The sequence below is a fragment of the Candoia aspera genome, chromosome 3 (assembly GCF_035149785.1).
Source record: "Candoia aspera isolate rCanAsp1 chromosome 3, rCanAsp1.hap2, whole genome shotgun sequence".
Taxonomy (NCBI): domain Eukaryota; kingdom Metazoa; phylum Chordata; class Lepidosauria; order Squamata; family Boidae; genus Candoia; species Candoia aspera.
In genome coordinates, this window is record NC_086155.1 from 87,664,485 (window position 1) to 87,685,481 (window position 20,997).

A 20,997-nucleotide genomic window follows, 5' to 3' on the forward strand; every position below is an offset into this window, starting at 1 on the left:
TAACCCGAAGCAAAGGTTAAGAATTGGGCAGCTTTCCCGCATTCTTTTAGCTCCTTATAACGCTTAATTGCAGTCCAATCATCCCCAGCCATGCTAACTGGGACTGAGGAGGACCAGGCTGCGGAAGACTTTACTCTTTCTCCTCCCTGCGTCGTTTCCGCCTTTTTGAGTAGGTTTCATCCGCCAACCTCCGAGCAACAGCTTGTAGCCGACTCTGCCAAGAACTGGGCGGAAGCAGGGCAGGAAGTTCTCGGACGGAGCCCTTTCGGAAACGCGAAGCCACCTGGAAGTGAACCAGAACAATTGCTTCCTTCTGCGCACGCTGGACAGATGGTGGCTACCAGGCGGGTAACGCGACGGAGTCAGTCGAAGGCAAGGAGCCAAGCTCTCCTTGCGGCTGCAGAGGTGAGAGGAGGCGAGGGAAGCGCGTGGAGCCGGCCGACCCCCGCAGCACGTCTCCCTCGAGTTCGACTCGCGCACGCGCGTGGAACTTCAAATGCTCGGCCATTCCATTCCCGAACGTTCTCACCGTTCGGGGGCGCGTATTGCGTCTGTACTGTGAGGTTGGGTGCCGTGGCTTTAGAGCCGTACTAGGGCTGAACGCTTCACGCTCGGGAGTCTTTTCTGCCCGGGGGCCGGGGCGAGTGCTATGTCTCGCTACCTTGACAGGGGATGCAATGCTGATGGTGCCTCACCCTGAGCATTTACGCTGGCTGTGGAAGGAGGAGGGCAGGGCAGACTCGGAACGCACCCCGCCGGGTCGGGTTGTGATGGTGAATTCTTGTCAGGCTCAGCGTGATGAGACGCTCTCATTGCTGGTTTGGGCAAAAAAGTGGGATGATAGCACCCTCGACGCCGTTTTCTGACCTGGTGGAAATCGTAGAGATCTCAGCGTTCAGTTAAGTTCCTTTATTCCTTTTGAAATAAAGTAGTGGTGGAAGTGGAAACTTGTCTGCATCGTGGACGTAGCACTGAGATATATGGAACAGTCCGTTGGACTACTCTGCAATATTGCTATCAACGTAAACATTTTTTTTCTGTATTTAATTTTGTCCGGAAATCATCCTTGCAAACTCTGAGAACTGATGTCTCTATGGGAATCTTGAAGCACATTGAAAACATTTCAGAATAGCTGTTTTTTTCTTTCAGTTTAATAATGTTTATATAATACTGTTCTACGGAGAAGTATGAAAGGTTTTTTCCCTTTGTTGCTTTCTGCCTGCCTTTCTCCTCTTAGCCACATTTGTTTATAGCTTTGTAATGTTTTCTCTATTTCTTAATTAACTGATTCTGTTGTGCTTTTTGAAATAAGATGACTGATTGAGCATCTGCTTTCTCTCTCCCTCTCGTCTTATTCACAGGTTCCCTTTCTTAGAAATAACACTGGTAAAATTCAGAGGGCACAGGGCTTCTCCAGCCGCAATGTTTTTCTATCATACTGCATGTGTTCATCAGTACAGCAATTACCTGCCTAACATCTCAGCTACCTGTGCTTCTGTGATGAATCAGTTTATCAGTGCCAGTTGCAGACTTGATCATTTATCCATTCATTTCAGAACTAGGTAGAGATACTTACCATTGCAAAATTTGGATTAGTAAAACTTCCCCTCTTTAAGTTTTTTTTGGGGGGGCAGTTGTCTCGGGATGTAACATTTAAGTAACATGTTTCTTCTTTTACCTTTCCTTAGTATTTCTTCCTCTACGAACAAGAGTTTTTCTGAGCCAAGTCACTATTTTTTCTTCCATACAAGGTTGTGATTTGAGTTAATCAGCGCGATGTTGCGAGTGTTTGTGGGGGGGCGGGGATATTCTCTCTGTGCTGTTTTGGGAAGATAATCTTTACAGAAGAGGCCGAGTAGCAAATGAAATGCTTAGGTTATGTTTGGAAATATGGGTAGTAAAACCAAATTTACTTTCCCTTGTCTGTGGCAACTCCTGCTAGACTGTGCCCTACGAGCTGCACTGGACACCAGACACCTCTCATTATAGCTATGAAGTAGGAAAAAATAGTTAATTAGTGAAAAGGTGTTAAGCTTATCTTAATGTTTTAAGTCCGGCAGTATAAAATCTAGACTGCAAGGATGTCAGAAACTAGTACTACTCATAATATTCATGGTTTTATAAACAAGCTGAGACATAGAAAATCAACTTTGTGATGACAGGCATAGCATTGTTTCTTGACTGCAATGGTTAATTAATTTAATACTTCAGAATTTGTGAATTTCTCATGGAGCATGGATTTATTTATTTGTTTATTTGTTTATTTTCTTCCTTCTTGTTTTTTGCTTGTTACCTGACATTCTTTTCATTCTTACAGCAGACTGCAATGCAAGACAGCCCATCTGCGAGGACAACTAGGAGCAGAACAAGAATGATTTCCCATACAAAAGTCATTTCTGAATCTCATCCTGCAGAAACGAAAGCTTCTGAAACAAAATTGGATGCAGAAGAGCCTTTAGAAGCACGCATAGTCTTGAGTAAGGGTAAATTTGGGTGCCTAGCAGATTCAGCAGCAGAACCGCAAGCTGATGGAAATGTTTCAGAAGCAGAATCAACCTGTTCTTCTGTGTCTGGTCTTCAGACACCATTATTTATACGAATAACAAGAAGGCGGCAAATTGTAATTCCTTGTGCCCCGGAGACTTCAGCTAAAAACAGGCAAAGCAAGAAAGCGGTTGCAAATGAAGGTAATAATTGTCAAGACAATGATGATGTTTCTGAAGCAGAGTCATGTTCTTCTGCTGTATCAGGAACAAGGACCCCAAGAACTGGAAGGAAGTCTAGGCACCGACAGCCCAAGGTTAATATAACACCAGTGTGTGAGCTTCAAACTGAAGAGGTTTCTGATGCTGAATCGTGGTGCTCAGGTATTTCCTTAGAACCTTCTGGCCCATTTAAACGAGTGACCAGGAGTATGCGACTAAGATTGCAAACAGAAACAATATCCCAGACTGAAAGAAAAAATGATGCTTTAGGAGAGGATGCAGAAGCACCGGAGTGTGTAATTACATCCCAGACAATAGTAATCTCTGATTCGGAAGAACCCACCATTTCTGATTTAAATGCCAAAGAAGCACCTTCTGCTTCTTCAGACTGGATAAAAGAGCACCTTAGCCCCAGTAAAACGAAGTGTCTTTCTGAGTCTGTTGCCAGCAGTGATCCAGAATGGATTTTCCCAAGCAGTGCTGAAGAACTAACAAGGGAATGTAATAAAAATTTGTCTAAACAGGAAATGTTAAAGGACAATGATTATGAATTGGAGCAAAATGACAAGCTTGTAAGGGAATCTGTTTCAAAACAAAAAGTGGATATAAATGAAATAGTTGAGAGTCCAGAGGGAGTATGTGATCAATCTTTGGAAAAACTCAGAAAGGTAACTGAAAACCAGTTGCCTTCAAAGAATTCAAGTATATCCCCATGTGATCCAGGAAACCTTAAGCAATCTAATGAGTCCTCAAGAAAAGCAACAGCAAATAAAAACCAGAGGTTAAAACCCAAAAAAGTTAGTGAGAGCTGTTTACATAAAAGAGAAGGAATACTAGATAGAGGTGCCTTTTCTGAAGTAGGTAGCCCCACAGACAAAATTAGCTCATCACAGACTGTTAACAGGGATGACTGCAGACCTTCTGTTTCAAGCATAGACAGTGATGGAAGCCTGAAAGAGGCAGTTGCTGAACCTTCTTCGTGTGCAACCAAAGCCAGGGGAGATAAGAAAGATCTCTCTCTGTCTCTTCTTATATCTGAAAACAATGACTTAGAAAAACTGAAAAGCAGTGAAATAATTACTGGATATGTTGAAGGAAGTAGTGAAAGCATCCTGGGAGGAGACAGGTCAAACAGTGAAGAGCTGTTTGTCATTGATAAAACTCCTGGCTTAGGTTCTCACAAAGATTATTATTTTGAGGAAAAACAAAGTGAAGACTCATCAGAGGTGGAAGAAAGTGAAGAGGAGTTCATGGATGAGGATGAAGATGAATTAAATGCAAACAGTGGACTGTAAGGGACTTTATATGCTTTATAATTTCTTGGGTGGAGTGGCAATGTCTGAGCAGATGGAAGGAAGCAAGGACAGTCTAGGTTTTGTCCTAAGGAGTAGTAGGGACAAAATTCTAGGTCCTGAAGGCTTAGGCTGTCCTACAAAAAGGCAGTTGGCAGCCTGAGGGTTTAGAAGTGTGTCTCTAATTTCCAAGAGCCATTTGCATCTGCCTCAGGATTATGAATTTGATAATGAATGAGATAAGAGCTTCATAAGCCTGTGCCAGTCCAGATATTGTACTAAGATACTCAGATATTAATCACATTTCTAATAAGGCTCAGTTGGCTGGCTTCATATTGCACGCTAAATCTCAACTCTGCTTACGAACCACGGGGCAGGATTCCAGCAACATACTAACCAAACCCAAACAAACCACGTTCTATTACAGTGCAACATGGGAACCCAGCCGTAATGTGATTTGTTTGGCTTCAGTTTGGTGTGGTATGTAATATTAGTCACTGGATAGAAAATGGTTAGAGTCATTTGCATGCTTAATTTCTGTGTGAAGGAGTTAGTGGATATATGAACGTAAGTACCCTGCTTTTAAAATTTGTTAGTGTTTGATTATTATTATTTTTATGTAATGTGCTTATAATAAATAATAAATGTGTGTTGATTGGGTTATAAGTATTTTTAGGTAATCAGTTCTTTCTCTTCTAGAATATCATTTTCAAGCAGCATTGATCCTGGCCTAAACATTAAACAATTTGGAGGCTTATATATTAATTTTGACTCAGGAAAGCAGAACCCTGGATCCCATGAAGTTCTACCGCTGAAAGAGAAAAAAACAGATGAGGTAAATTACCAAAAGATTGCAATAAACTAGTATTATTAGTAAATCCTAAATGCCATTATAGCACCATTGTAAATACATGAACTATTTAAAAAGCAAAAATTTTGTAAGATCTGAAGTTTTCCTTTTGGCCACAATTCAGTGCATTTATATGATTTTTAAAAAATTTTTATTTAATTTATATTTATTTAATTTAGATACTTTTGTTTATATATCTTGTGACTCTTGGTACTTCACATCAGTTATACAACAATAAAATGTTCCCAGCAAATGAATATTAATTTAAATATAATTTGAATAATATTAATTAAGTTAAAATTGCATAACACAACCTGATAATGTCATGATTTAAACCCAGAGGTCTCCAGAATAAATCAGATTTCACTAGTTTTTGGAAGAGACTTCCAAAATGATGGCACAGCCTTGCCTCTAAGGCAGTGTTTCTCAACCTTGGCAACTTTAAGATGTGTGGACAACTCTCAGAATTGAAGTCCATGTATCTTAAAGTCATTAGGGTGGAGAAACACTGCTCTAAGGGGTGGAAAAACAACAGCTACAGGCCTTGGCCCCCTCTCACTTCCTGGAAATAGGACACTACTAACAGATGCTTAACATGAGTCAAATCTAACCAGAGGAGGCAGTGCTGGAGGTACTCGGGTGCCAAGCCATGGTTAACTTATTAGTAGTCCCAACTTCCTCATTCACCCTCCACCTCAAAATGGTGACACCATTACTTGAACAGCTTCTCTAATCTACATTTTCTAATCATTTTTGGAACATTTAGGAATCTGATTGGTTGTCCATACGTAGCGGCACCCTCCACATCAGATTCATTTTGTGCTGCTTTGTTGGCATTTCAGTACATAAGTGGCTATTCCCACAGTGCTCTTTATAATCTGGGTTTTCCAGACACTCACCTAAGTGTCCCCTAATATGTGTGTCTCAGAAATCTCAGCTTGCAAGCAACTTTTCCAGAACTACTTGGGACGTTGGGCATTTTATTGAAACTCCATGTTTTCCAAAGGCCTGTTGGTGTTTGCATTGTACTGTGTAGCTGTGGCACTAGCTTAATCAAATACTTCTTGGCAGCTTTTGCAGAAGAGTATTATAACTCCCGATTTTGAGAAAAAGGAATGTGTTCCACCTTTAAGAGAATCAGCCCATCAGTTAAAGAAGCAACGTAGGGTAAGTGAAATGCCACTGCAGTATTGATCATGCGATATTTAAAGTCTGTCTGTAAAAAGTTCTCTGCAGGTGTGTGTATCCACATGCATCTACTTGCATGTTCCTCACTTTACTTGCCTCATGGATCGTTAGGAGTATAAAATGGGATGATACCATATATGGTGTCCTGAGTTTTGTGGCCTTTTGGAATGAAAGTACAATATAATAGAGATGATATGTTAGGGATGATATGAAGGAAAGGGGAGAGGGAGGGGAGGGGAACTCTGCATTTCCAGTTTCAGAGTTTCTGTTATAACAACCAGTTAGAAGTGGTTCAGCTAATGGGATGGAATGTCCAATAGGGATGAAAAAGAATCCAAGACTGCTAAACTCTCTGCAGTCATTGGAATAGTAACTCTCCCCCTGAAGTTGCTTCTCTCACATGAACTTGCTTTTAGAGGAGCTGTTGAAGAAAATAAAATGTTCCTTTTATAAATGCATTTGGATACAGCATGTGATTTCAAAAATATCTCTTCTTGACTTCAAAATAACACGACATCATGGCCTGTCAGGATTTCCCTGGTAAAATTAATCTATTTAGGCCATTCAAATCAGTACAGTTCCTTAAAGTACATTTTGAAATGGTGAAAATATTTTACATACTTTGAAAAGTATCCTACTGTATAGGATGTAAGAGTTACTTTTTTGGGGGGGTGGATATTGCCATCTGTAATGATGGGTCACAAAATTTGCTCTCAATCCACTGGTTTTATGGCATAAAAATTGAATAATCCTGACAAATTTTGAAATAATGGTTTGTGACTTTTTCCAAAATAGGCAGAGCGAGCAAAAACAACAGGTGATGGTTGGTTTGGTATGAAAGCTCCAGAAATGACTGAGGAATTGAAAAACGACCTTAAAGCTCTGAAGATGAGAGCAGTCATAGATCCTAAACGATTTTATAAAAAGAATGATAGGGAAGGTCTCCCCAGACACTTTCAGGTAAGAATGTTGACCCTGTTTAATGCTTTGCATCTAGGGGGCAATCAGTTCACCACTCAGTTGAATCTTCTTTATAGTTGCAAGACAGGGTAGATGTTTTAGTTTGTTGCATCCATACAAAAAAAAAGAGACATCAGGCTTGTTAAAGATGAACACGTTTATTATTAAGAAGTTTCTGTGAAACCCAGCCAACTACATCTGATGAAGTGGCTTGCAATCCACAGAATTAAAGTGTTTAACTAATTACTACAATTTTAACTACTACTTGAAAATGTAGTAATAATTGTGGCAGTTAAAAACTAACTGCTAAAAATAACTAATTTTTTTTTCTTACAAAGTCATATATACTTGAAAACATAATTAGTTTTAATTTATGTTTGTTAACTAGTAAGTTTTGCTGGTGTTTTACTTTTGTTATGAAAGCCCTCTTGGAAATACTTTACAAGATCTTGGAAAATTTATCATGGTTTAGTTTTTATTAATTGTGCACCTGCTTACTAGCTCTGATGCACAGCTTTGTACTTCTAATGCCCAGCTCTTAAATTATTTGCTGCACAGTCTCTGCTGCTTCAGTAATTTCTTGTGTGCATCTTTAACTCTTTTAATGCAGTACGTGGATTGCATCTTCTTCTATAATTGCTGGAGAAGCACTAACACTGCAGGGAAATAAGGGCATTGGTTTTAATCAATCAGTTTTTTTCCATCTGTACCTGCTGAAAATATGTCCTGGAGAGTTGGGAGACCCTCCAAAATACTATCAGAGGCAGGTCAGGGGACCTCAGGAGGAAGGTAGAATGGATCCCAGTTGTGTCATCATCTTCTCCTGTAGGTTTTAGGCATATTAGTATTTTTACATCAGTTTATAAACATGTTTAAAGGTATGCTAGATTTATGATTCACCACTTTAGCTAATGCTACTTAGAACTGTCTCACTGTTCTGCATTCATTTCTGTTTTGACATTTTCTGGAAATGTTAAGTTCTTTACTGTGTTTTATGTATTTAGGAATTATTTTTGATACCTTAATATATAGCATGGCAGTATGGAGTACTCCTGCTCAAGATAATGGTTAGTCATGTTTTCTTTTAGAACAGGATGTGTCAGTTCCTATTTTTTCTTGTCTTTTTTTTCCTCTCAGTGGTAAACGAGGAATCCCTGGCCTCTGGGTTTCCTCACTAAACTTTGTTTTGAATCCCCACCCCATTTTTGTGTTCAAATTTAGTTTTTGTTCTTCTGCAGCATTGCTGAAACTCTTTTAGGTGAATAGGGCCATTTTATGGTTCTCTACACTAAAAGGCAAGGATAAGCACTCCAAATTAATACAGTATTAATAGATAGGATCCTTGGATTAATTGTCCACCTTTTTTTTTCCCTCTGTATAAATAAAAATAAAATCATCTTGCATTTTCATTTTCAGGTTGGAACTATTGTGGATTCTCCAGTAGATTACTATCATGCTCGTATTCCCAAGAAAGAGAGGAAGAAAACAATTGTGGATGAACTTCTAGCAGATTCTGAGTTTAGACGGTATTTACAATTTCACTTGAACATTTAGTGTGGTCATTTTGGGGTTGTGAAATATGGTGTCCCATATGATTCAGTTCAGTACTGAAGGCTCTGCTATATGTTGCAGTGCCTTTAAAAGCATGATTGGGTTACAAGATACATTTTTTTTCCCATTGCAATACTCAGATTAAGAAATGCTTTCCTAAAGCACCATGGTTAGCTGCTTCTCTTTCCAGTTTTAGATGTGCTGTGATCTGCTTGATTTCCCGTTAAATTTAGGTGTGTTGACCTGTTTTTGTTCATATTATATGAAGCTCCCTTTGGTGATCTCTGGATTATTTTTCTTATTGCCTGATAGATAGTTACTGTGTATGCTAAGTGCACTCATATATGCAAAAGAAAACAAATCCTTTTCTCATTCATATGGTATGTAGGAAATGTTAAGGATTCCAGGTGTTCCTGTTTGAATGTACTCCTGTTCTCCTGTTTTATGGCATTATATAGGAAACAGGGGAAGACAATCTTGTATTTCCTTTATTTTATTTATTTACTTGCTCTCCTGTTTTATGGCATTATATAGGAAACAGGGGAAGACAATCTTGTATTTCCTTTATTTTATCTATTTACTTGCTGGACTTACTAGCTCACTCCAGCCATAAAGGACTGATACAATAATTGGATTGAAAACAGGAACATTTTTTTAAAAATCCAAAATAATACACATACTGTTGATGCCAACTCACATGTACTTGTTTCCTTTGCTAGGAGGATCAAACATTAAATCCAAAAAAGTTCATTTTTTATAGTTTTCCAGGCACTCAGGAGTGTGGGGGCTGATCTAATTTTTGGATGAATGTTGTTCAAGAGAGGAGGGGCAGTGACTAAGATTTGATGTGACTGCACAGCTGCGACCTATACAGGCACTGCTTTTCAGCAACTGCACCATTTCTTTGGAACAGCCTCCTGGTGAACATCCAGTTGGTTCCCCTCCTGTCTTCTGGAAGCTATTCAAAAGAGCTCTTCTGGAGGGCATTGGGGCCTTGATTCCATCTTATTTGGTTAATTTTATGTTACGTTTTCATTTGTTGTGGACCTTTAATTTGTATACTTTTCTATATCATTTCTTATATACTTTATCAGAAAACAGCTAAGCGTCCTTAGGGATCTGGCAGTGTCTCAATGTAGTGGACCATGATGATAATAAGACCTGTTGGCAAATGTTCCTTAAGTTAAAAGGAAACAGTGGCTTTGCCTCCTCTGAGCTTGAGAAACAAGTTATATTCTCAGTACAGGTAGTTCTCACTTAATGGCCACAATTGGGACTGGAAATTCTGTAAGCCGCCTGGAGTTACTGTGAGTGAGTTGGACAGCCTTATAAATCTGTTTAATAAATAAATAATATATTTGGTTGCTAAGCAAAGCGATCATTAAGTGAATCCAACCTGATTTTATGACCTTTTTTGCAGTGGTCATTAAGCAAATCACTGGGTGCTAAGCGAACCATGTGGTCATTAAGTGAATCGTACAGTTCCCCACTGATTTTGCTTGCCAGAAGCCAGCTGGGATGGTAAAAAATGGTGATCACATGACCACAGGGAAGCTGCAACGGTCATAAGTGTGAAAACCGGTTGAAAATCATTTTTTTCAACACTGTTGTAAATCCAAACTGTCACTAAATGAATAGTTGTTAAGTGAGGACTACCTGTAGTATTTCAGCAAGTGCCCCAAAATGTTCTCTCTAAATGCTCTAGTCATGTAGATAATCTTGTGTTCATAATTAATAACAGTGACCTTGTTGGATTGTACTAAGTGTCTTTCTGATTTAGTATCTTGTTTCTGACAATGGTCAGGCAAAAAACATACGTGAATGGCATAAATCAAGAGACGTCCTGATGTTTGTTCCCTGCTTCTGGTTTTTAGATTCACTATCATTTAGTAGCTACATTTAATTACCATGATTAAATTTCATAGTGCTGCTATGGAATTAAATTTGTTGAATCTTTTAAACAATATTATACATGGTTTTTTTCCTTTTTTGGATTCTATGTTTTGTTTCATTCATTCTTCACAAAAATTGTTTCTCTTGTTCAGATACAATAAAAGGAAGTACCAAGACATAATTGCTGAGAAAGCGGCCCTTGCAGCAGGAAAGAAAAATCGGAAGAAGAAGAAATTTCACAAATAGATTTTGACAGCAAAATGCTTTTTAATGGTGAATTTATGAGTAAAAATTTTGCACAAATAGTCAGCTAAGATTAATCACATTAACAACAAGAGGACAAGGAATGGTATAGGGCTTTTTCGAATAATATTTTGGAACTGAAAAGGAAATCTTGTGTTAAGAACTGATGAAAATATGCAACGGAGGATGACGTTAAATTTTAGAAGAAAAAAGTAATCCAGTTTACAATCAAAGTGTCAATTTAAATTAAAATGGCAATTAGTGTAACATTAAAAATCATATAAAATTATGTTTGAAATGTGGCTGCTGTAGAAGTATATCCTCTTTGTATATCTATTAAAATACTTTTTAAAGAATTCATAGGCTTTATTTAATATATATAGTTTATTAGTGTTTTTTAAAAAAATAGTTTTCCAAATGATGAGATAGGCTGGAAATAAAATTTCTAGAAGCACCCATGTGTGTCTAAAGGTTAAGAGAATATCCTTTTGGAGGTGTGCAACTATGTTTAGTAAGGGATAAAAATACATATTTTAAATAAGCTTTCAGTTCATCTAAGACTCTTTAGCTCAAAAAGGAATGGCTCCTATAGAAAATGGGAGTTCTCTAGCTAGCAGGTTCGTTAGTATTTTGAGAGCTAGATTCTATACCTACAGAAAACATTTTAACTGTAAAAGTTATACATTCCATGAGATTAAGAAAAATAGCCCCTGTTGTTCTTTAATCTGAATGTGTTTGTGTGTGTATGTACATGTGCACACACCAGTCTTGCTTTTGTTTTAACTCCAGAGAACATACAGAGAGGTTTCTTTGAACAAATCCCAGATATGGGTTGGGTTCTTATGTAGCATTAAGCATAAACCCTAGCTAACAGATGATAATGTCTGTGTTCCACAGCATGGTAAACTGAAACTAAACAAACAGCGTTCTGGCCTAGTGCACACGCAGAATAAGTGGATATGGAGATGATAGTTGGGAGTGCCAAACTTTTTCCAAGATTGATCCTTCACATGTTGATTGAATCTACATTTACATTTAGAGAGCCAGAGTGGAGTAGTGGTTAAGGCACCAGACCAGAAACCAGGAGGTCCTGAGTTCTAGTCCCACCTTAGGCACAAAGTCAGCTTGGTGGCCCTGGGCCAGCCAGTCTCAGCCCTAGGAAGGAGGCAAGGGCAAACCGCTTCCAAAAAACTTTGCCAAGAAAACTGCAGGGACTTAGTCCAGGCAGTCACCAGGAGTCATCGGTGACTTGAAGGCTCAAAAACAAGAAAATTAAATTGGGAACAGCAAACCTATTAAATTACTGTCTAAAATACCTTTTAGGGAATAAATTTCATTAGATACAGTGGGGATTGCTTCTGAGTGAACTTGGCTTTATGCAATCTATGAAAAGAAAACATAACCAGCTCAGTTTAGGAATCTCTGGTCCCTAAATCATCAATGAACATTAAAGAAAAAATTAAACCTTAACTCTAATATGTGCTAAATATTATTGTTTTTTATACATTTACTGGTTTATTGAAAAGCGGGAGTGGTATATTTAAAAGTGGTATATTCAAGCGGGAATATAAATGAAGGTTATAATCAACTAGCCTTCCCTAGTCTGGTGTCCTCCAGGTGTAACACATGTTGTAGAAGTAACACAATACATCGGGATGGTTCCCATATTGGGAAAGACTAATGTAAACACTGAGCTAGAGAAAAAGCTGCTACAACAATGCCTCTTTCAATCTGGGCTTTAAATATGATTTGCGTAATGTATGCATTTCCTAAATTAGGTGAATTCTGCAAAATGTGGCAATATCAAAGAAGAAAACTTGCCAGTGTTAACCCTAAATTGGTTTGACTTTGGTGCGTTGATATTTTCTATAACATTAAACCACATTTTAGGCTGTTAAAGTACTGTAACGTTAATGCTTACAGAGGTACTTATCACAAACCAAATGCTGATTGAAGCTGTTTATTCTGCTGAAGCTTGTTGAGGAGGAATGACTTGGGGAAGGATGGGTCGAATTATTTCTACTGCAGGACAAGTTTGCTTCCCAGAATTGATTCAGTGATGTACAGTGAAGCTGGGATGATAAATCCTTGATGGCTGGGTGCATTCCAGGCCCCACCATTCCTTTCTCAGCTAGAGGCCCATTCTGCCACTCACAAATGGCAAAACAGGCAACGGTTGAGGTGCTTTTGGAAATAGCATTGATAATTGTGTGCCATCCCCTGGCGGGCAAAAAATAAACCTAGGTCAGAAATCATAGAAGCATGTTGATATGTCTAGTTTATCATGCTGAAGAGTTTTAATAGGCATTGTCTATGGAACATCCTACCCTTGAAGACCACCCAGTAGCTTCAGCTGGTCCAGAGTGCAGCGGTGTAGGCAGGGATGGGTATGCCTTGGTATGCCCATGTAACACCTCTGCTTCGCAAGCTGCACTGGTTGGCAGTTTGCTTGCTGGTGTGATTCAAGGTACTGGTTGCTTCCCATCTGTGGCATAGGGCCTGGTTACCTGAGGGACTGCCAGTCTCCCATAGTATTTGCCTGGCCGGTTTGACGTGGCAGGGTTGGTGCGCTCTGGGGTTCCATCAGTGAAACAATGTCATCTGTTTGGACTCCGGAAGTGCGCCTTCTCTGTAGCAGCCCCTGCCCTCTGGAATGAGGTTCCCCTCAAAATTGGAAAAGCTCCTGGTATTTCAAAGTGCCCTAAAGACCTGGCTCATGGACCAGGCCTTTGGAGAGGACGACTGATGCCCCTTGCTTCTTTTTGTTCCCCTCCGGGTTTGTTTTCTTTGCCATTGCTCTTTTGTCTTGTGCTGTTTTTGTGGTTTTTGTATTGTTCTTTGTTTTTAAATACTTATAACAATTGTAAACCACCCAGAGGTGGGAGTTGGACAGCATGTAAATTTATTATTATTATTATTATTATCATTATCATCATCATTATCATTATCATTATCATCATTATCATTATTATTCCATATCAGAAAAAATGCTCCTTCCTCCACCTTTTATTTTTAAAATACTTTAATTAACAAAACTAGGATGCTTGCATGTGGCAAAATGAGTCATAACTCTGTAGCATCATCTTTAATAATCCATCTGCACTCACAGAGGCCATCTTAGAACATAGGGTACTTTGCTTGGCAGTGTGTCCGTCTGGGATTCTGCGGGTGAAGAGGCTTGGCCTTATTATTTGCTTCACGCACCAGATAAGGAACAGACACCTTCACTTTGGTAACCTGCAGGACCAGGGTACTACCCAGCAATATGGCTGAAGTACTTCCTTACCCAGGACATGCATCCTAAGCTATCATCATAATACCATTACATATCAGTCACTAACTATTGTGAAATAAATGCCATTGCTTGTCAATCAAACATAAAATACTATGTCAGGCTTGCTGCCAAATGAATTGTCAGATCTTGAAAAATGTTGATTTACTGGTGTAAAATATTTGAATGTTTGTTGGCTAAGCAGCTCAGGCATAGGACTGGTTGTAATGTATATTTCAGAGTGTGATCAGAATAAATTGTTTCACTGCTGCTGGAGTTTGGCATTACTGTGAACATTCCGGAAGGTAATACTAATTGCTGCCTGCACTATTTCCACCCATGAGAGCCTAGACTGTAGATGAAGACCTGTTAATTTGCCTGAGCAATTCTGAGGCAGTCTTCCCCGACCGTGTGCTGTCCAGACTCCCATAATGCCTTCCTGGTCTGTGGCCAGGCCCGCTAGGGGTTCTGAGAGTTCAAGGGCACTTCGTCTGGATAGCAGACATCAAGCAAAGCTAGGACGAGAAGGAAGAAGCACATTCAGGAGTTTGGATGCCTTGTTTCATTTTGCTATACGTCGGTGTTCCTCATCCTCAGCAACTTTAAGATGTGTGGACTTCCCAGCCAGGGAATTCTGGGGGTTGAAATCCACGCATCTTTATTGCTGAGGTTGAGAAACACCGCTCTATCTCTCACGGGTACCATCAGAGACGCTGGGGAAGATGGTCCATCAATCACTGTCGTCCTTCCCGGTTAGACCCGCCCCTCCAACATGTGCCCGCCCCTGAGACCCGTGCGCCTCCCTGCCGAGTCAGCAGGCGGCGCGTGCTGAGGGCAAGAGCGACCTTGCCAACGGGGAGGTTCCACGCTGAGCTTTGCAGCGATTAAAATCGCCGGTTTTCGGCATTCGGCAAATATTGACTCTGGATTCGGATACTACAGGAAGCACTTTTAAAAATAAAGGAAAGATTATAAAATTGGGGTTCCCGACTCCGCCGGGACTCGAACCCGGAACCTTTGAATGTCTTCACCCTCTAGAAGTCCAATGCGCTATCCATTGCGCCACGGAGCCACCTGTTGGATTCTTGGCACATTTGCTATACAACTCGGAGATCGACTTTCGCCCTGTTCCGTGAGCAGAAGGGATCCTTCGAAGATTCGGCTTCAGAATTATGAGCGCTGCTCTTTAAAGTCTTCCGGCTCGCTTCCGGCAAAAGCTGTGGAGAGGAGAGACTGCTTCTTCCTCCTCGTGTTTAGCGCCTCTCAAGCTTTTTCTCTCATTTCACAGCATCTTCAATTAGAATGGCGTTTTGCGGGTCTCCTTGCGATCTTTTAAAGAGACGACGCAGTCCATAGTTCAGAGGACTGAAATCTAGAGGTTGCATTCACACAATTCGGCAAGGCAAAAGCAAACAATTATGGCTTAGCATGTTCTGGGAACTCACCCTGTAAAAAGCAGGAGGGCACATCCCTCTTTAAATTCTGTGCACGTTTAGCTGGGAGTAAGCACCATTTTATTCAGAGATAAAAAGCTCAAAGAGGCAGTGCCTTTACTAGGCCAAATGAAGGTTTACAGATAGTTGCAAGCTTTTGAATTTCCAATAATTCTTAAAATATTGATTGACTGATTATGTGCCATCAAGTCGTTTTTGACACCTAGCAACCACATGGATATTCTCCATGATGGTCTGTCCCTAACCTGGTTCTTTAGCTCTTCCAATAATGCCCTCATCCTTCATTCATTGCCACTGCAACTGAATCCACCCACTGTGCTGCAGGTCATCTTCTTCTTCTGTTTCCTTCCACCTTTCCCAGCATCAGAGCCTTCTCCAGAGAGCTGGGGCTTCACATAATGGGCCCGAAGTAGAATAATTTGAGCCTGGTCATTTGTGCCGCAAGTGAGAACTCTGGGTTGATTTATTCAGTGATCCATTTCTTTGTTTTCTTGGCTGTCCACAGTATTCACAGGAGTCTAATCCAGTGCCAAAGTTCAAAAGTGTCAATACTCTTCCTATCCTGCTTCTTTGAAGTCCAATTTTTGCTTCCATAGAGTGTCACAGGAAAGATGATCAGAATCCAGAAAAAAAGGACGTTGCAGGACTGTGGTGAAAATTTCAGCCATGTCTGTACCACAGACAGTACAGGTAATTAGTCATACCGAAACATCCCTTTTGAAGAAAGACTGTGCCCCTGTGGCAGAGGAATAATTGAAATGAGGGAACACATCATTTTGTATTGTCCTTCTGTATAGATGCTCACCAGGAACTATCATCTCCATTCTTTACTAAACATCCAGGTCATTCAGGTTCATTTTATCCTAAGTTGTTACTATCAGACCAAATCTGATTTTATTTCATTGACCACAGCCAAGTATTGTTCTACAGAGTGTACAATACGCCACAGTATCTTTTCTAATTTTTCTTAAATTTTTTAGAATTTTAAGAGTTTTTCTAATTAGATGTGAATCTTCTGTTTTATCTGCTGGTCTATGACTGAATATGAATATGGTCTATGACTGAATAAAAATTGATTTGATTTATACAAGTAGTCCTCATATAGCGACCACAATTGGGACCAGCAACGCAGTTGTTAAGCGAAGTGGTCAATAAGTGAAACAGCTACTGCGCTTATGATCTTACTTCAGCTTTCCTTTGCTTTACAGACCTGCAAGGGTCGTAAATGCAAAGATTGGTCATAAAGTTACTTTTTCATCACTGTTGTAACTGTACAGTCACTAAATGAGGCAGTTGCTAAATGAGGACTACCTGTAATAAATACCTATTATAAAGTTATCTGCTTACCTGAAGTGCTTTTAGTAATCCTTCCCTCTTCTAATGAATAAGAGATTTTTCCTTCTAATGTGAAAGCTTGCTTCCTGGTTATACCAAGATAAAATCAGGAAGTTACCATTTTATAAACTGTGAATCAGTGATTTGGGGGGTAGGGGGCAATTGAGTTAAGGCTACCAGATTTGGATTGCAAAATTAAAATCATCACCAAGGGGTAGAAATGTTTTAGATTTTCTGTACCTCTCTGATAGCATCTGATGTTATCTGGATCTGGTAGCTGTACTTAGACTCATTAGGTATACCATAATGCTCAAGATGGTCTTACAGTGAAAGGCTTGAATGAAAAACTTTGTTCAGGATTTGGGCCACCTAACAGTTGTCTATACTGGGTCCAGGGTGCTGATACCAACAATAGAGTTGGTTTATACCAATCTAGGCACTTTATGTGTGAACTTTAGCTTCCAGAATCTTCAACACTGATGTTGCTACTGGCTGTTCAACTCTGGTAGGAGTTGAAGTATTTAAAGACACCGAGAATACGGCTATCAGTGAATCTGGTTCCAATAGCTGAATGTTACCTTCATTTCATTTCATTACTTTCATTTTCAGTATACCTCTAAGTATAATTTCTTTGGAAACATGAAAAATAGGGTGCCATTTTTTATTATTATTATTCTTTAATCTTAAAAAAAAGAAACTTAAAAAATAAAAATAAATACAAACTAAAAATACAAACTAGGAAGGAAAAGGAAAAAAAATCTATTTTATATTTTATACTTAAAAATAGTCACTAGTTTACCAATGAGTTCACTTCTATAATATAAACAATGCAAGATATTATTGTAAGATACCACAGAATCTTTGCCATAATAGCACATATTGCTGCATCCTTTGATTGGTAGAAAATACTGCCTTTTCCAAACAGATAGATCACATATTTCTGACAACCATTGCTTGATATTCCTAGAGTAATATCACTTTTCCAATTTCTTAATATAATTCTTTTTGCCACCCCCCCCCCATGCTTGATACAACTACAATTCCTGATAAACAGTCAAATTCCAAAGCTTTAATATATAATTCAATATATATATTATAATATATACTATATATAATAATATATAATTCATTAACATCTTTAACATTTAACAATTTTCCCATAAATCTACTAATATACAGTATAGTAGTACACAATCCCCAAAAGGTACTAAATAATCACATGACTATATCAAAGGTGCCATTATTCTTTTATCTTGCCTATAAACATATCTCAGGCATCTAGTTAACACCGTGGAAACAAGATGCTGGTTTAAATGTGGTTTTCATGTGATCCAGTTTAATTTTATCATATAGACGTAACATCATCTTTGTTCTTTATGCCTTTCTTCTTTTAGGCATTAGTAACTTATGTTTTAATCCACACAACTAGCTTTAGGAGTGAGGTTTCTACATCACAGAATACTATGGATCTGTTCCATAGTACCCAAATATTTAAAAACTGGTTAGAACACTAACCAGTTATGAATATTGCATTTCTTATGATAATAGCTGAGCATGTCCAAATGTTATTTTTTATGTAACTTCATTTGGATCTTTGCAGATTCCACAATCAGATGCCAGCAGTGCTTCATCCATATTCTAGAGCAGTAAACACTCAATACAAAAGCTTACTCTTGCTGGAGAGAAGCATAGTTATAGTCCAGTTACTCAGCTCAAGGCTAACCCTTTTAGGAGAAGTATGGGACTTATTTAAGTCTATCGAGGGTGGCTGAGGACCTTTAGCTGCATCTCCTATTCTCATGCATTACTTAATGCAATTTTCTCTGAGACACATGAAGAAGACCTTCAGCCAATACTGAGTAAAGAACCGTCAGGTCTCTCTTGATTTAAAGAAAAGCTTTACACAAGAGAGACAGCTTTCATATGGATTTTTGGGATTCTTCACTAAGTAATGCCATTCTTCCAGCCCAGAATGCTTATAAATATATCCCAGCATAAATTAAACTGATGACTCCTGATTCAGTCACCCTCTTTCAGGTCTCATCATGTGCGGGGGGAAAATAGCCTTTAAAAAAAAAATCAATATGGAGAAGGTAAAATATAAATGCATTTATAACCGCTGTCAAAAAGATCAGAAGCTGCCTCCCTCTATCTTTCCTTCCTTCCTTCCTTCCTTCCTTCCTTCCTTCCTTCCTTCCTTCCTTCCTTCCTCTATTCTTTCTATTTCTATTTTCTTTCTTACTTATTCACTATTCTTTCTTATTTACTTTGTTTTTTCTTTTTTGTTTTTATCTTGTTAAAAATTTCTTCAATAAAAATTATATTAAGAAAATTAATACTCTGTCAAATTTCAAAATAATTATTTTAACCTCTGACCAGCAGATGGCACTGCTGCAGGCATAATAAAATTGCTTAATGTACAAACTACACATTTCAGGAGCAATGGGTCTATTCTAGTAGGTCTGTTCTAATCTACCAATCTCAGTAGAGTTTTTCTCTTTTGCTTAGCTCACCAGCACATTTCTTAGCATCTGCATGAATGGCCTCCAACTCTACTGTCTTTTCAGAAGAATTGCCCATAATTATTGATATTCTGCCTGAAGAGATGCTGGATTTCCTAGAACAGGCATTGAAATTATCCAGACCAGTGTTTCTCAAACTTGGCAGCCTGAAGATGTGTGGGCTTCAACTCCCAGAATTCCCTAGTCAGCCATGTTGGCTGGGGAATTCTGGGAGTTGAAGTCCACACATCTTCAAGTTGCCAAGGTTGAGAAACACTGATCTAGACCAAGCTGTTTGGCCTAGTCAGGCAACCATAAACCAGGCCTCACAATTTTTCGTCAGTGCATTTTTTCAGTACAGAAGTGTAAATTCAGAGTGACCATTTGGCTGCAGAAAGAACTTCCTATTTTAATTGAAACCAGATGCTTAGTCTACATCTCTCCTAGAGCAACATTTGCTTACAGTACTTCTTATGGAAGGCAGCAGAACAGTCCAGAATTTTAAAGTAGCATTGACTGGGTTGCATTAAGCAACAGAAAGTGGCAGTTTACAGGAATTCATGCTCATTCTAGCATTGGTCTTATTGATATATGGGGAGGGGGGGAATATTTTTTTATTGACTGTTTAATCATGTTTTTAATCATCTGGCCATACAAATGCTGTCACCATTATATTATTATTATTATTATTATTATTATTATTATTATTATTATTATTATTATTATGTGTATGTGCACACACATGTGCGTGCATGTTTAGGAGGGATGATACTATGGCTAAATACAAATTAAATTAATCCTGCAAACTCATCTCATATTGCTGGGATGCAAAAAGCCACTATGTAGCAAAATCTAATACTGTCATCCAGTCAGTGAGATAATGTCTGTATGTGTGATCAATGACCATTTGTTTTCATATCAGGATTTCCTGTAATCAACGACATATTCATCTTTTTCTCCCAGAAAAGCACATGATGATTTTAAGATAGTAATAATCCTTATTTCATGTTGCTGAAATGTATTCTTTGTGTATTCATATAAAACTTATTTTTGAATGTCCTTGACCTACTTTATTTTTATCTTCCCACATCCATACATTTTTCTATTCTCCCTTCCTCCTCTTATTCTTGTGGAGACAAATAGGGCATTTTGAATGTATTTGAGGGGGAAAGAGCCTTATGGTAGCTTAGCTGGGTTCCTCCTTCATTTCGGTATGCCTACAGTAGAGTAGGGAAGGCAAGGGGAGAATAATATAGATAAGAATGGGGAGACATTGGAGTTGCCCCATTTTGTGGCTGTTCCTTCCCTTCCCGTCTCCATGGCCAAACTCCGGAAGAAGTTAATTCCGGAGTTTCCATTACCAGGTTTAGATGAAACTTGGAGTCTTTTTATCAGGTCAATAAAGCCACAACAAACCATAGATACAAAATTTAGTTTAAAAAATTCCACGTTAGCCACCATTTAATCTATGATCTAGATTTGCATTTCACCATCCAATCACTTAACACAGGCTGGGTTATTTCTAAGGAGTTGGAGATCTGTAGGAGATCATCCAGTGAAGTGAGTCAGATCACCAAAAGGGGTATAAGCATTTTTTTTTCATTTTTGAAAGCAATGGAAGTAGGATGCCCCTGGGAAATAAACTACTAATATTTTTGAAAGCTCTAAAATATCCAAAATATAGTCAAACTCGGCCCATTTTGGGTTGTGAATGTGAAAAGGTGTGAATGTGAACAGGCCTTTGGGAGGGAAAC

At 38.8% G+C, this 20,997-nt stretch overlaps 1 protein-coding gene and 1 non-coding gene across 3 annotated transcripts; one reads left to right on the plus strand and one right to left on the minus strand.

The window, feature by feature from the left end:
• Positions 1-295: 295 nt before the first annotated feature.
• Positions 296-11,036, plus strand: DNTTIP2 (deoxynucleotidyltransferase terminal interacting protein 2). 2 transcript variants are annotated; one of them, XM_063298298.1, is made up of 7 exons: positions 296-405; positions 2,321-3,996; positions 4,697-4,832; positions 5,919-6,014; positions 6,831-6,995; positions 8,412-8,521; positions 10,592-11,036. In XM_063298298.1, exons 1-7 carry the CDS (start codon positions 331-333, stop codon positions 10,683-10,685), a joined length of 2,352 nt encoding a protein of 783 aa, XP_063154368.1. In that variant the 5' UTR covers positions 296-330; the 3' UTR covers positions 10,686-11,036. The 2 variants fall into 2 exon arrangements, with proteins under 2 accessions (XP_063154368.1, XP_063154367.1); XM_063298297.1 differs by having other exon boundaries at positions 297-405; positions 2,318-3,996.
• Positions 11,037-14,940: 3,904 nt separating this feature from the next.
• Positions 14,941-15,025, minus strand: TRNAR-UCU (transfer RNA arginine (anticodon UCU)). Its single transcript is given in 2 exon segments — positions 14,941-14,976; positions 14,989-15,025. It is a non-coding gene; the product is annotated as a tRNA-Arg (tRNA).
• Positions 15,026-20,997: the final 5,972 nt, after the last annotated feature.